General features: G+C 40.3%; 1 protein-coding gene across 3 annotated transcripts in view; it reads left to right on the top strand.

Moving 5' to 3' along the window:
* The window catches only part of rtn3 (reticulon 3), a 29,000-nt gene that overhangs the window by 8,584 nt on the left and 4,936 nt on the right, over positions 1 to 15,480 (top strand). For 2 of the 3 annotated variants that reach the window (XM_081599753.1, XM_081599754.1), the window contains 4 exons: positions 12,050 to 12,257; positions 12,550 to 12,688; positions 14,807 to 14,876; positions 15,103 to 15,149. In XM_081599753.1, the coding sequence (XP_081455879.1) occupies positions 12,050 to 12,257; positions 12,550 to 12,688; positions 14,807 to 14,876; positions 15,103 to 15,149 (464 nt within the window). Of the gene's footprint in view, positions 1 to 3,825; positions 6,517 to 12,049; positions 12,258 to 12,549; positions 12,689 to 14,806; positions 14,877 to 15,102; positions 15,150 to 15,480 lie in introns of all 3 variants that reach the window. The other variant, XM_081599752.1, reaches the window with a different exon arrangement.

Below are 15,480 nucleotides of genomic sequence, written 5' to 3'. Positions count from 1 at the left end.
GTAAACCAGTCATATAGCCAAATCTAAACGGGTCAGTTTTAATATCAAACAACCTATTTTGATATTTTCCTATCCTGGATGGGTAAAGCAACATCAAAACAAGTAGATGGGACAACTTGCAGTCGGTCAACTTCACCAGGTCCTCTCAGGGATGTAGCTGCAATGTTTCAAAACATTGTAGCTACAGTTTGGTCACAGTCACTAGCAGAAATGTATATTGTCTAATCATTTAATCTGGGACTGTAAATTTGTCCATTTAGAAAATATTGAATTCTTTGAGGAAAATTAGGATTAACTAAAACTTTGTTCCATTTTTGAGTAACACTTTGGCATTATGCACTGCATCATGGGATCTGGATTTGTATCCTGCCCAAAAAGTAATGCTGCATAACGGAAAGTGTTTGTCTAGTTCGCAACATTTTCTTTACAAATATCCTTTGGCATACAGGCAGTGGTATTGAGTCATGTCATGGTTTGAAAGGGTTGGTCCTGATTCTGTTTTTTTTTTGTTTGTTTTATTTTTAGTAAGTTTCTGTCTTCTGAGGAAATCAGTAATGGTTCCCTTAAATATCTTAGAAAATTGGCATTAACTTCAGAGTGGTTGAAGTTAACAAACTAAGGAGACCCACTGCTGACTTGACACCTTGAAAGTACCAGAGCATACTGCAGCACAGCTGATGCAAAGTTCCAAGGTTTATGTTGTTTTTGGCAGAACCTGAACAAACTTAGTGGTCGATCTAGCAGTGAAACTGTTTTAAACTTCTTTTTAAACATAGGCCACCGATAAGCTGAAGTAACCCGAGTTTTCTCTAGCTATAAGCATATCAGTATTGGCTGATTTTAATCATTGACCAATTGATTGGTGTACCACAAATGGAGATGAAAATATGTTTGTGCATGTAGGAGGATAATCTGGAGGTAGATAAAGGCTTTCTCTTAAACATGCTTACAGTTGATGAACTAGTCAGCTTGTTAATGTGCCCAATTACTGAGTGATTCTGCTCAACCTTGTTCTGAAGAAAATCCTGACTTATTATTATCATCATTACTATCATTGGTTGAATAGCTCTAGTGCTGTGAATGTATTGTCACAGCACTAACTGGGAATGTGTTTACAAGTACAGAGCCAAAGACTACAACACTGTTGGTCAGATGGAAAGTCCGTGCTTGTGGCCTAGTTTGAACAAGGCATTGTATTGTGAAGCAGAGGAGGTGGCGGTCCAATTCAAGACAAAGTGAAGCAGTCAGTTGTGCTCCATGTCTGCACATACACAGTTAAAAGTTGTTTGTGTTGTACAATTGGTCAACAAGTTATTAGAAAGAAAATGGCAAGCCACATATAAATGTTACAAACCAAGGACCCAAATCTCCTTAGCATTGCTTATTGTGCTACATGCTTTATTTTTACAGAACAGTTCCTCCGTTTGGTAAATATATTTTGCCATGGCAATTTGACCTGGTTTATTTCTAATCCCGGTCTGCTAATCTGGTCCCAAACACGTTCAACCTTTTTGTATATAACTAGTTCACCGCTCCCGTATCATGGTTTCCTCAGGAAAGCAAATAGAAAATGTAAAGATGACCTATATCTGAAAGCTAAAGAGCAGCCAGCTTAGCAAATCAATCACTGACTTTCTGTTTATCCCATCTGACTTGGGTTGATGTTGGTAAAACATCATATGAAGAAATTAAGTTTCCTTTTTTACTATTTGGCACAATATAATGGACTGAACATGGCTGTATTATATTACAATTGCATAAAACTCGACTAATTTACATTTGATTGTATTTGATTGATCTGTATTAAAATGCATTTGATGGATTATCAGTATTGGATATTTAATTGGATAAGGTTTAGGATATAAATTGGACCTTTATATCATCATCTGGAGCTGATTTTGTTTTGTTGTAAATAGGCACTAGATCAGTGACTTTCCTTCCCAGTGAGGAAAGAAAACAGCGGCCAGTTTGTGTTAGGTACTACTTGGGTACAGCTTCAACTTCTGTTCCAATACCTGGACATCAACAATTATTTGCTAACGGCAGTTTTACAGACTTTGAAATATAGATTGTTGTTAGAATTATACATGGACTGCAGTTGTTAGCTAACTGTCAGCCAATGAATTAAAATGAGAACTTTTACTAACAATATCATTTTAGCTAAAATTTGACTTAAAATTTAAACCTAACATACTGAATAGAGTAAGTTAATGTTAGTTAACAGGTTAGTTTCAACCAGGTAGCCTGTTAACCAAATATTAATAGTGCCATTACTATTTTAGCTATTATCAGCTTTTTAGCTGATTTTAACTTGTGCACAGCTGTTAGTCTATGCTAGTAATAGCATGTAGACTATTATAATTTCAACATAAAAACTAAAGTCAACTTACTGAATGGACTAGGTTAAAATTAATCTATTGATGCACATTGAGGGTGCATCAATGTAGTTTATTAGCCAATCGCAGATTACCGATCTGTGAAAAGCCTAACCTGCCAGTTCCAATTTTGGCTGATACCATTTTCCTTGCCTGAAATATTAAAATATATTATATTGCTAAGTATAGCAAGAAAGTCGCTGAGTTGATAACAGCGGGGTGACTAACTGGGTGGGTTTGTCAGTCAAACTTCTCTCACAGTGGAGCAGAAGAGGACAGTGGTTGATTTTTAGACCTTTGCTGAGGTAGATGAGATCAGAGAATAAGATCCGCTTCACATGTAAGTATCGGCCAATCACTGATTCCCCAAAATTAAGGAAATCGGCACAGATAAATTAGCTGGTCAATAAATCGGTGCACCCCTAATCAACATGCTATTGTTGGCCAACATTCTGCTTTTTTGCTTTTTAGCTAATTGTAGTTTATATATAATGCTAGTCAACAATAAACTGAGGGGTTTTTAAACGTGTAAAAAACACACATTTGTCACTTCCACTAACTTTAACCTGAGGATAAAGTTGTTTAAAAATTGGGCTGGTTGAAAGTTGTGATTCGGTGCCACAAACCAACTCATGAACACAAACATGCTTACAGGGATTTCTTTGAAATGGCTGACTGGACAGATTTCACTGATCGTCTCTCAGAATCTAGTTATATTGTGTTATGTTGCTAAATGGTCTGCACTGTGTACATTCAGCAGAAATGCAACATTTTGCACCAGAGCCACCATAAATAAAATCTACGCATTTGTCTGGACTTGGACAGGATGTGCTGACACATTATGTATGAGTGTACACAGATTTAATATTTGCAAATGGATTAAAAGGTTAAACGTAATAAAATAATTGTTAATGAGATGATCCATGCCACTCCTAAGGTTTTGAGTCCCTGTATGGCAGAGGATGTCTGAGTAAAGCTTCGGTTTTTACAGACATTATGTTTTATCTACATAGCAAAGCTAAACAAAAGTCAAAACACAGTCAAAAAGAAACTGTTTCAGTCTGCAACTATGTACTGTATCTAGCTACATACATTTGCTGCAAATAATGTATGTAGCTATGATGCACAGTCATCATAGCTACACTGTTCATTAGTGAGATATATTTCCTCTGCCTTCTTTTGCTCTGGACAGATCAGTTAAGTTTCCAGATTGACTGCTCCGTGATGCTTAGTTTAGATTCTAAGTAGTTAAGAGAAGCATGCAAGATTGAACAACCCATCACTATGACTTTTTTTTTTATTTTGCATTTTCATGATGCAATGCATGAATGCTTGGGCTGCTACCTTAAGGCATAGCCTAATAGTAATAGAAGTGCATGGAAGCTTAGTGGTAGTGACTCAATCTCCCCACTTTTGTCCTCTTCACTACCACCTCTTCATAATGATGCAGATAAGCGAGGGGTCCCGAGTTCTGACAAGTCCACTGATGGTGTAGCTACATCGCTACGCTTTTCTTCCCAACCAGGCTCATTCTCACCCAGTAATTACAGTAGTGACACATCTCCAACAGATGGTCAACAGGATTCTCCAATAAAGGTGTCTCCCGTTTCAGAACGTATTAAGGCACTAGAAGCTCTTGCAGCCAAAAAGAAAGAACCTGATTTTAGAGGCAATGGAACTTTCACTCATTTCAGGGACCGACATCATGAGAAATCTGCACCAGAGGGGCCCAAATTTTCCACAGAAGGCTGCAAAACTGCACCTGATGGACCCAAGTCTGCAACCGAGGGGCCCCAATCTCCCACCACACGGGCAAAATCTACAACCGAGGGGTCCAGATCTCTCACCGAATCTACAGCAGAGTCCCTCAAATCTGCAGTTGAGGGTCCCAAATCTCCAGCTGGAGTTCCCATACTTCCTCCTGAAAAGATTATACGGACACCTCAGAAAACAGAACATTCTGCTGATCAGGAGTCACCAGATTCACCATTTGAAATCCTGGGAGACCTGAAGCAAGTTGTTGACTTTGAAGAGACAGAGCAGTGGATGAAGACACACTTACCTCCAGTACCAGATTTCGATACTGTTGGTTTAATTAAAAGCACTAACACGGTCTCAGTGAAGGGGATCGACAGCATGCCTGCTGCCTTTGCTGGTGTTCCTGATGCTTTCATGGATCGTCCTGTTGAAGGTCCGAAACAAAAAGATCAGCTTGATGGGGAACCCAAAAAAACGGAGGTTGACGAGTTTGATGTTAACTTTTTGCCAACAGCTTACATGTGGGATCATCAAGAAAAATCAAGTGTGGATTATCCATCTAATCTAGATTTGGTAATTACAGCTTCGCCTGCACCTCCTGCAGAGTTTGGTTCCACATCTCCTCCGTCATCCCCCCCAGTTTGCCCTGCTGTTCATCAGAATGTTTCTGATGAGAAGAAAGCAATTTGGACTGACGAACTGGAACAGCCAGACACAAATGAAGGTGACAGTTCAGGAGAATCCGACGATACGGTAATTGAAGATCACATAGCTGAATGTGAGTCTGCTCCATCTCAGTCTTTGGATCAAAGTTCTAATGATGACACCACAACCCCTCCCTGCACCACTGCTGATTTGTCCACTGAGGAGAAAGAGGCTCCTCCACCAAGGCTTGAGAGAAAGCTAATGCAGGTTCCAACCATAAATGTGATTGAGACTGACGAGCCCAATTATAGTGAAGAGGAGATGGAACCTGAGGCAGAGGAAGATGATGATGACTATGAGGTAGTAAAAGGCCCAGACACGGGACCCCCAAGCACCTCTGAACCAGACCCACAGAGTGCTGGAAACACAGGCCCCAGAGCACGCCCTTTAGAAACGGAGTTCATGGAAGGCTACTCGCCTCCTTCCTCACCTGTGGACTCTGAGTCTGAATACTCCCCAAAACACAAAATCCTCAACTCTAGCTCTGAAAGAGACGATAAGACATCCGCCTTAAAATCAGAGGTCTGTCCCAATCCAATGGACTCAGCAGACCAGCAACCTGACAAGTCCCAGACCATATCAAATAAAATTCGCAATGAAAAGTCCCCATTTGTTGTTGAAAATGAAGAAGTGGATTTTCCAGATAATGATGATGATTGGTCAGATGAAACCCATGAAATTCTGTTCAAACACCCAATGACTGATCCGTCGTCACGAGAATCGGCTCCTAACAATGAGCCTGCAGTCAGTGAAAATCGCAGTTCAACAGCAGAAGAGGCTTACATAAAACCCACTCCTCCTCCTATGTCCAGCTTCATGCAGGATGACATTTATGACAGACAGTCGTTTGATTATGACTTTGATATCAGTTCTTCCCTGGATCACACTGATGTTAAGAAGTTCAACAATGCAAAGGAACGTTTTCTGTCTGATCCAGCTCAGAATGATGATGCTGAAGACAAACAGGATCTGGACAGCGCCATTTCACTGAATGGTGACAACATCCCCAAATCCAACAGTCAGCCATCTTTAGAAGATTATCCTGAAAACCCATATTCCTGTTTCCAAAGTGAGACTGTAAGCAGCACTCCTGAACAGGACGTCATTATGAAGACCACTAATTCAGAAAATGTGGAAAATGACAACATGCTCTCATCTCAGAAACCAGCTTCACACATACAGCATAGCCCTGAAATGGGTCACAACATAAATGAGATGAAAAGAAGTCCTGACAGAACTGACAGTGACAGCCCACCTTCTGAGGATAGCTTTGTGGAGTTCATGAGAGAGTGTCTGAAATCAAAACAGGATGAGGAAGCTGACTGTGTCCACCAGGAGCTTGAGCCCCACAAGACTTCTCCTCTCCCCAAGACTTCTCCAAGCATGGCGATGGATTTTGAACAAGAACATCTTACAATCAGTGCTCTCAAAGATCTGGGCAACAGCCAAGAGGAAAAGGAGGAGACAGTGAATCCTCAGTATAAAGTCTCAGAGAAGAGTCAGCCAAAGTCAGATTTTAGCCCTACGCAGCCATCAGACTCCAAACCCCCTTGTTCCCAAACCAACCGTGCGTCTGACGGCACGTATTCCAGTGATGTGGAAGCTATAGACGAATGGGTAGCTGAAGCCTACCATCTTGCAGAGCATGTCTTGACAGCAATACTAACCCACTTATCAGGTAACATTCCTTCCCTCTGGGCAGTAGGCCTGCTAACCCCATGCACTTCCCTCAGCGGGACGCTCAAACAGGAATTCTCTGCTTAGTTTAACACATGCATGGACAGATCCACACTCTCACATATAGACTTAGAATGTTCAATCAGGACTTGTAAAGATAAGTGCAATAATCCTCAGCAAACTGCGCAGAATGAAAATGATTGGGAGGTGTAGGTTTACCGACTATAGACTGATTATTAAACTCAAAGCTCTGTTTTAAAACTGTAAACAGAAGATGTTGAAATAAAAAAGCTAACACAGCTCTGGTTGTCCAAAAGAAGAAAAAAGAAGCCTACATGTAGAAGCTCTCCAGTACACTCATGTTGAGTTTTTTTTTTTTTTTTTTTTTTTTATAAATTTTTTGTTTTTATATAACAGAATTTTTTCATTAGGGAATATGTCTGATTGACTTGTTTTGGTTACCACATTCTATCATTTGTGCACTTGATGACTAAATCTGAATTTGTGCAGTAGTATGTGGACAAGATAAACACTATGAGTGATTAATCAGACTTTGCAGTGAAGAAACATTTTAATTTAATGTATTTATTTGTTTACTCTTAAGTGTAGTTCCAGTGCATTTGGCTTTATCACCTGGGTGTTGATGGGCAGTTTGTAATGGGGACATTTTTCTGCCATAATTCGAGGGCACACATTTTCAGTCTGAAAGCAGGATTTCATGTCTTTTGTTCTTAAAACTTTTAATACTTGTGCTTCTACTCAATTCACTGGTTATTCACTGTGCTTTCTCAAATCTTTCTCCTCGCGCTCAAAACTTGTCTCTGCTCGGAGCAAATCTTCACTTGTAACCTTCTCTGCTTGCCAATGAGTCGTGCCTGAATTTAAGGACGCTGCTGGTAATGGATGCTGTCGATCTATCGCTTGGAACAAAAGAGCACCCAGCCTGGCAACCTGTCAGCCAATAGAATAAAAGTATTATATTGGGTGCATTTGCCAGTGTAACTCTTTCATTCTATTGGCTGAGAGGTTGCCGGGTGACTGTAAATTTTTGTTCCAAGTGTGAGCAGAAAATGATTCGCCAGCTAGGGAAGAGGTTTGCAAATCTCAGGCCAACGAGAAATTTACGGCGCAAGAAGAAAAGTTTGCGGAAGCACAGTGAGTATTTGAAAGAAAACAGAAGTTTTGACTACAAGCATTACAAGTTTTGAGAAGAGGCAAGACATGAAATCCTGCTTTCCGAAAATGTGTGCTCCCAAATTGTGGCAGAAAATTGCTCCATAAATGTTGACGTGAAACGTTAAACTCTGAGACTGTTTCATATTGAACATTTGCAGTTGAGTTAAAAATTTGTGTTTTGTGCGTGTGTGTGTATAAACGCAATAAAAATTTACTGTAATGGTTAACTAAACAGTAAATGTTGTAAGCATTCATTTTGATGAAAACCTATTGGAGATAATAATAATAATAATAAAGTTTTTTATTGAAGCTGTTTAATTGGCAGCATATTCCCTGAACATCTAACAAGCTAGCATAAACAGGTCCCAGACTGTTGGGTATCCCATCATGACTGTACTTGTGCAGCTCCAAAGACAACAGTGCAGGAATGCAGTTGACAATTTTAGTACTTTTAGCAATGTGTAATTATTCTATTAAAAAAAAGGCTTATTCCTCATAACGAGACCAATCAAAAAACAAAATTTACTCCTAATACCAAACATACTCAGAGTCGTACACAGTATTACACTTACTCACCTAGACTTTAGAAAAGCATGTGTATTTTCTTTTGTATTCATTATTAAATCAATATCCACACAAATATTTAAATTGGAAAGGCTGATATGACTGACAGCATAACTTACAAGCAACCTTAGTTCAAGGCTGCATGTGATCCTCAGAAAGTTGAGTCAGTGACCCTCCCCTGCCCTCTGTCCTTTGAGCTAGTCAGTGGTTCCCCACCAGACGGCGAGTTAGGGCTTAAATACGGTGTCCAGAGCCCTGAACGTCACACAGAACAGTCAATCCCCAGGTCAGGTTTCTAGCCACAGCACACTTGGAGCGGACACACGATGCAGAAAATCAAAGTGAAGAGCGCAGCTTGCAGCCGCCCTGGTGCAAAGTTATTTTGGTGCCGTCATTTTATACTTGGGTTTCAACAAGATGCCATCTAAGGTGATGGATGCTGCCAGCTCCTTTAGTTGGATCTTGTTTGCTGCATGTCTGTTTAATCAGCGTGAGAGCAGTTTGAGATGCATTTGTTTCCATGGTTACTCAGATCAGTCCAGTTTTCACACAAAATGTTTGACGGCAGGAAATGTCATATTCATTTTTTCTACATTCACACACACACCAGCTGGTATGCAGACGGTAATCCTGACATATTCAGGGGATGACACGTGGAACCCAAGAGCTGACCCAGCATGCATCTGTGGGCTTGCAGTTCGGGAGCAGTTGATAAAGGAAATGTTATCTGTAGCAGAGTTTCAGGTTTTTTGGTCTTCTTCGTTTAGAAGTTTTGTAGAGGAACAGCAGCTCCTAGTGCTACTGCTGGGTTTTATGCTGTCATTGATATAGTTCAAGGATTGGATTATATCCATTTTACAGACGATAACTGCATTAACCAATAATGGTTCAGTTTGCGTTCAGTTCACTGCTCTCAATGTTATCACACAACAGAGCAAGATGAAGACCTGGAAGAAGATTTGAAACCGGTCAGTACAAAAAAGTACATATTGCGCAAATTTTTATGGGCCATGGCTAATTGGTAGAAAATGGTTTGTCTATAGGTTTATAATGGAAACAGTAAATGACATCATGAAATGATTGTTGTGAAATAGGAATATAAAATGGCAAAGAAGTGAAGTGATCCAGAGCCGCTTTAAGATCAGAACTGTTGTGTATGTGGTTGATTTTGGCTCCGTTTTCATTGCACGGAGGGCCGCAGCCATGTTTATGTGAGTTTCTATATTTAAGAGGAGAACTCTGTGAAAGTAGGCCGCTGTGCCTCAGCAAAGTACAGTGAGGGTGAGAGGGAAAGAAGAATAAAGATGATAGAACCCGGACTGTTTCCCTGTGGGTACACAGAGCAGAGCATGCTGGGAGGAGACCCATAACCCCTTCAGTACTGGGCCAGTACTACTGGCTGAAGAAAACCTTTTCACTGTTGTTCCCCAACAAAATGTAAATATGACCCTTTTTTTTTTTTTTTTAAAGTAAATTTTAGTTTTTGCAAGGCAGTTTTTTCAAGAGGTTTATTCAGTCTGAAGTTCTTCAGTCACATTCCAGGATAATCATCGGCATTAAAATCACATTAATAAAATTATTATTAGCAGCTCCTCTGAGGCTAAAGTTTTACCAGCTGCTTCACGTTTTGGTTTTAGCATTTAGACCTCGTCAAAAACCTTAAAAACACAGGCGCAACATAAAAGCTCATAAAGGAGCTTCTTTATTTAGTTCAACTGAAAAAAGAGCAAGAAAAACTGAGCTATAGTCTCATCTATTAACTACTGTTAGGATTTATCCACTGCTCATTTCAGAGGCTGATAAAGTTGGATTCATGTCGGTACAGATTCAGTTTTCTGCATCCTAATAGATCCTACACTAAACGGAACCTGGACTTCTTTTGCCAGTGCTTTATTAGTTTTTAAAGTTGGTTTCTTAATTTGTTGTTGAAATCCCAATGTTTGTCCCGAACAGCTTAGAGTTCTGTACTCTATTCAGAGTCACAGTACCGAGCTGCAACAATGTGCCTAAACTCCTAAAATGATCCGAATAATATGGCTGACAGAAGGTGAGGGGGGTAGTTTAGAGGAGGGATTTGAGTTTTTAGGTAGCTGTATGGAGCCCAGGGGCATTGGGCCTTGTGGTTTCTCTGCTACCACCCACAGAAGGTTTTCTAAAACATCTTTCCCCCACATGCAGGGAAGAAGGGACTGTTTGAAAGGGCAACCCTTTTTAGCTTTACGTAACCAGCTTGCACTGAGGCTAATGCATCTACATGTAGGACTGCTCACTGAGTGTGTATACACACATATTACTTACATCATTAGGTATACATATATACATATTTTATAAACTTTATCTCTTATGGCTGTATTTGTATCATTAATATTTAACACCTTAGATGGAGTAGCTTGTCAGCGAATAAGCAATTTCCCATTGGTGATCAATAAAGACTATTCTATTCTAAACTCGGACATCAACACAATGCTCCTCTCCTTAGCTGTTCTGGGCCGCAGAACAGAGGATGTTTTTGGAGCATGGTCATGTTTTGTTGTCCCTGCTGATGCCAGTATTTGTCATACAGAGTTACTTACCTCTGGTTCAAACATGGCCACCCCTTTCACAGGTGGAGAGTTGTTTCAAAAGAATGCAGAGACATTCAGATAACCTTTTATTGTCCCAAGTGGGGAAATTTAAGCAGCAAAATGACAGTTCAAGTTCGTTTTTCTGACTGGTCTTACGTGAACACAATCCCTAATATTGAGAATTTGAACTGAACAGTACCAAAATATTAGGGATGTGAAAACCAGACATTCTTTTCTACCTATTAGAGATTTGCTTATAACAACCCCCAATGAAATAACACATTACACGTTGGTACTGAGAGGCTGTCGGTCCTAACTCAGAGACTTTCATGAGTTTTGTGAGGCCACACTGCTCCAACTCTGACAACACATCGCCTGAAGCATTTACAGCTAAATTTTTCTTTTTCTAAAGATTTATGACTTAAAACACACACCTGCAGTTTTCAATAAACTCACTTATTGCTTCTGTTGGCAATGTTTTTGCTGTGCTAACACCAGCATCCCTGCTTTTTGTTTTGACATGACTCTCACATCTGGTTGTAACATTTCAATGTGAATCTAGGTAATTCTGTGCATACTCGATTTAAAGAATTGAATTAGCGGAATGTAGCCATTAAATAGTTTACATGGGGGTCAGGGCAGGTCATGTGACACAGACTGGAGGAACAGCAGCAAATACAGCTTCTTCACTCAGAACAACATTGTGTGGGGTGAAAAACACTTGGATTGTTAGAGAAAATTTAGATTTATGAGATCAACATAACCACATGGGTAAGAACAAAATAATGGTATGTTTAGGGTAATGTAGCAGTAAGATTAGAGTAATGTAGAGGTGTGTGTAGGGTGATATAAACAAACGTCTACAAAACACAACTACTAAACAATATGCCTTGTTTAGTAGTTGTGTTAAGGTTAGCATAGCGCTATGTTTAGGGTAATTTAAGGATAGTCTTGCATACAGTTTGAGTTTCAAACCTTGGTCGTACCTAATGCGGCTGCATTTCTCACAGGGTTTGCACATAATCACACAGTATATAAACGGGTGTGGACTTTTCAGGCAGTTGATATTGAATTAAGAAAAAATTTGTTTATCAAGATTCCAATTTGATGACTTAGAGCAGATCAGGACAGCCTTCCTGTAATATTTAGTTTTAGGCCAGTAGGACACACCATAAAGTCTTTAACGCCCCTCCTTCCCCCTCCCCCTCCCCACCTGTTACTGTCCTACAGTTAATGACCTGATCCACTGGCGGGACCCCAAGAAGTCGGGTGTGGTGTTCGGCCTGTCCCTGCTTCTGCTGCTCTCGCTGGCAGCCTTCAGCGTCATCAGCGTGGTTTCCTACCTGCTGCTTGCCCTGCTCTGTGTCACCATCACCTTTCGCATCTACAAGTCTGTGGTCCAGGCTGTGCAGAAGTCTACTGAGGGACACCCATTCAAGTAAGACAAAAACCTGTCATGGTTTGTTCTAGACAATCTTCTGTTGAGATTTTCTCTATTTTCTCATATTTGCTGCCTCTAGTTATTAGAGGCAGCGGACCTCTACCAACATGTTCATCAAAATATGCCTTGTTTAGTAGTTGTGTTCAAGGCTTTTGGGCTAAACGTGCCAACATGTGTAAGCCCTTTCCACCACTGGCTGGTTATTTCTGGATATCTCTTGCTTTTCCGCTTGAACACTCAGCCTCATTTTGTGGTCTCATTTTCTTTCCTCCTCCCAATTTTTCCGCAGAGAGCTGATAGAGAAGGATGTCACCATTCCTCCTGAGACGTTCCGCAAGCACGTGGACACCAGTCTGACCCACATCAACCGAGCCCTGAAGCAGATGAGCCGCCTGTTTTTGGTTGAGGACCTTGTGGATTCTCTAAAGGTGAGCAGCAGCAGCAGCTCTACTGCCCACTGTCATCCTGGGTTATGTCTGTTTCCCTTTCATTTTTTAGACATCTATTTCCCTCCTGTCTCATCAAGGCCAGTCTCACAGGGGCAGTCTTTTTATAGTTACTCAGCAAGAGTTCATATTACTGGAATAAGTTCTGTGTCAAAAACGAAATCTCCAAGGACGAGGATGACTGTTACGATGGCGATGGTTTCAGTTGAGCTGTTATTTATGTTGCATGATAATGTGACTGACTGTTGGTGTTACAGTAATGTGGAGATGCACACTTTAGCACTAAATGTTTCCAGTTTTACAATGTGAGCAATATATTTTTCCTAAGTAGTGTTGATGTCCAGATCCTAAGCTGAATGAAACTATTCCACAATTTTAATTTAATAAGCACCAAATTATAATTTTTTGCTAGATCTTGTCTGGTAACTTGCAAAATTAAAGTTGCTTAATGGAAACACAGCAACTTCAAAAAGGAGCAGACATTTCTCCATAAAAAGTTTTGCTCTGCTGTGAAATCACTGTCTACAATTTCCACAACATACCGCATACGTAGCCACACCCAAGTACACGGGATCATCAGTGTAATCCTCAATAAAATGCCGACGTCTCCTCTGATTGGCTGATAGATGATGAGCGACGGCTCCATGGCTCAAGTTTTAATATACCTCAAACACGTGTTTACATTCGCTTCCACCAGGATTTTTAATGACTTATCATGACCATTATCACATTAACTTGATTTAACATGTCCTATTTAATGCAAACACCACAATTGCAAAATCATATTTTCGACATTCTGAGAATATTGAGTCCTCTTCTGCACATTTGTAATGGAAACACAGTTATAACATGTAAAAACACTTTACTGTTATTTTTTTCTTTGTATATTTTATTATTTTAGTACACCTCATTCAATAAACTGAAACTTAACTAATTTTAGAAAGATGTGGAAAATACGAAAAATGTGCACATTCTTGTATTTTACAGTATATTTTAGTCAGGTTTTATAAATTCAAACTAACACCTGAAAGCAGTCATCTGCAGTCCAGAAACACAAAACAGCCTTTGGCTTCAGTAAATACATACTTTAAAGGAGGGCTGTATGACATTAGGAAACTGTATGATAGTATTGCTACTTCTAACTTTCTCTGTTACCTTTACCCTCTGAGACACTACGATCTGTGTGAACTGTGCAAATCTACTGCAGTGAGTCGGAATATCTACATTTTGTATCAATCTTACTCTGCTTTAAGCCAAGCAGGGTCTAGTAGACACTCAGTGGGTGGAACTGATGAATCACTGGTTTATCCACATTCCCAGCCCCACCTCAGTTGATGAGTAGATCGGCTTTGTAAACCAGAATCGGTCTGTTGGGAGAGGTACTCTCACCTTCAGGTGATTCAGTTCAGGTATCTGACACATCCCACACTCCTCCCAGCTAACATGGTCTGCCTGGCTGGCAGAGGAAAGCTGTCCTTTGCCTGTCTAGGATTCAATTTTCTTTTCTTTCATGTGAAATAAACAAATATTTCCATCATCATTATATAACATCCTGTTTCAAGTTACTTTGCCATACCTGCTGATGAGTTAGTGGAAGTAATTAAAGGAGATTAAACATTATTACGCAAACAAGTTTTCTGTGGTAAAACGTCCGTCTCACTCAGATTATGTTTATTAATTTAAGCGTATGGTAAGAATTCCTTTAAAGCCAGCTAGACTTTTTTTACTCACACAACATGGCTGTAAGTGAACAGCCACTCATTTTCTGTTTCGTTCATACTGGCAAATCATCCCAGAAATTTTCCAAACAAGTCATGGAATCGGTCCAGCTGTGGCTCCCAGACAGGTGCAGAGGCAGCCGGTGCTGGGTGTGTTGAGGTGTGGAACCAGTGGTTTGCATCCATTCAGCTTATATCTAGTGTAAAAAGTGTCTGTGTGATGGTTTTGTAAAGGCCTGGAACAGCATGAGTGTGCAGCAGGCGACATCTGTGAAATGAAATCTGCTGTGGGAGGAAATTAGCTTCTGACTTCAGATGACATAAAAGTGATTCCTAAACGTTTCATTTCTCATTTGTTTTTTGTTTTTTTGTTTTTTAACAGCTGGCTGTGGTCATGTGGATGTTGACTTATGTTGGAGCAGTTTTTAATGGAATCACCATCCTCATCCTGGGTAAGCGCTATGGAAATCTTTCCTGTTCCTTCATCACAATGACCAATAATTAGTTTAATTTAAGAACTTGGTCTGGTTGATTCTCTTTAAGGCCTTGCATTTATGCATACACATTGTTAACTGTATTCCCATTATAATGTACATAAAATGTTTTAGATCATTGTAAGGTGAACAATGTTTAACAGCAATCATTGTCTTCGTGCTGAACTCCGTCTCTGTTCTCCAGCGGATATCCTGCTCTTTGCCGTACCTCCAGTCTACGAGAAGAACAAGGTCAGCCGCACCCTACAGCCGTGCTACAGTCATGTCAGCTGAGAGCAGATAGACACATTAGCAGTGAGCTCACTGGATGACTCTCAGCCTCCATCGGACACTGAAGGCTTTCTGCATCCCTCTAGCTGTGGACCCAGTCCAGCTACTGAGAACATGATGTCATTCTGGAGTCAGAGCGCATGGGCATTAGCATCTGCACAGAAACGCCACATGCATCACGGAAAATGAGCTCTAGCTGTTGCTGGCTGCTTATTGGTCAGCTTGGGATGAAAACATCAGCCACAGTCAGTCTATGATGAGTTAGGGTTAGTCAGGAGTGCTCGGGTCCAGC

This window comes from Poecilia reticulata, chromosome 18 (assembly GCF_904066995.2).
Source record: "Poecilia reticulata chromosome 18, P_reticulata-male-v2, whole genome shotgun sequence".
NCBI lineage: Eukaryota > Metazoa > Chordata > Actinopteri > Cyprinodontiformes > Poeciliidae > Poecilia > Poecilia reticulata.
This window is presented reverse-complemented; position numbering and strand designations above follow the sequence as displayed.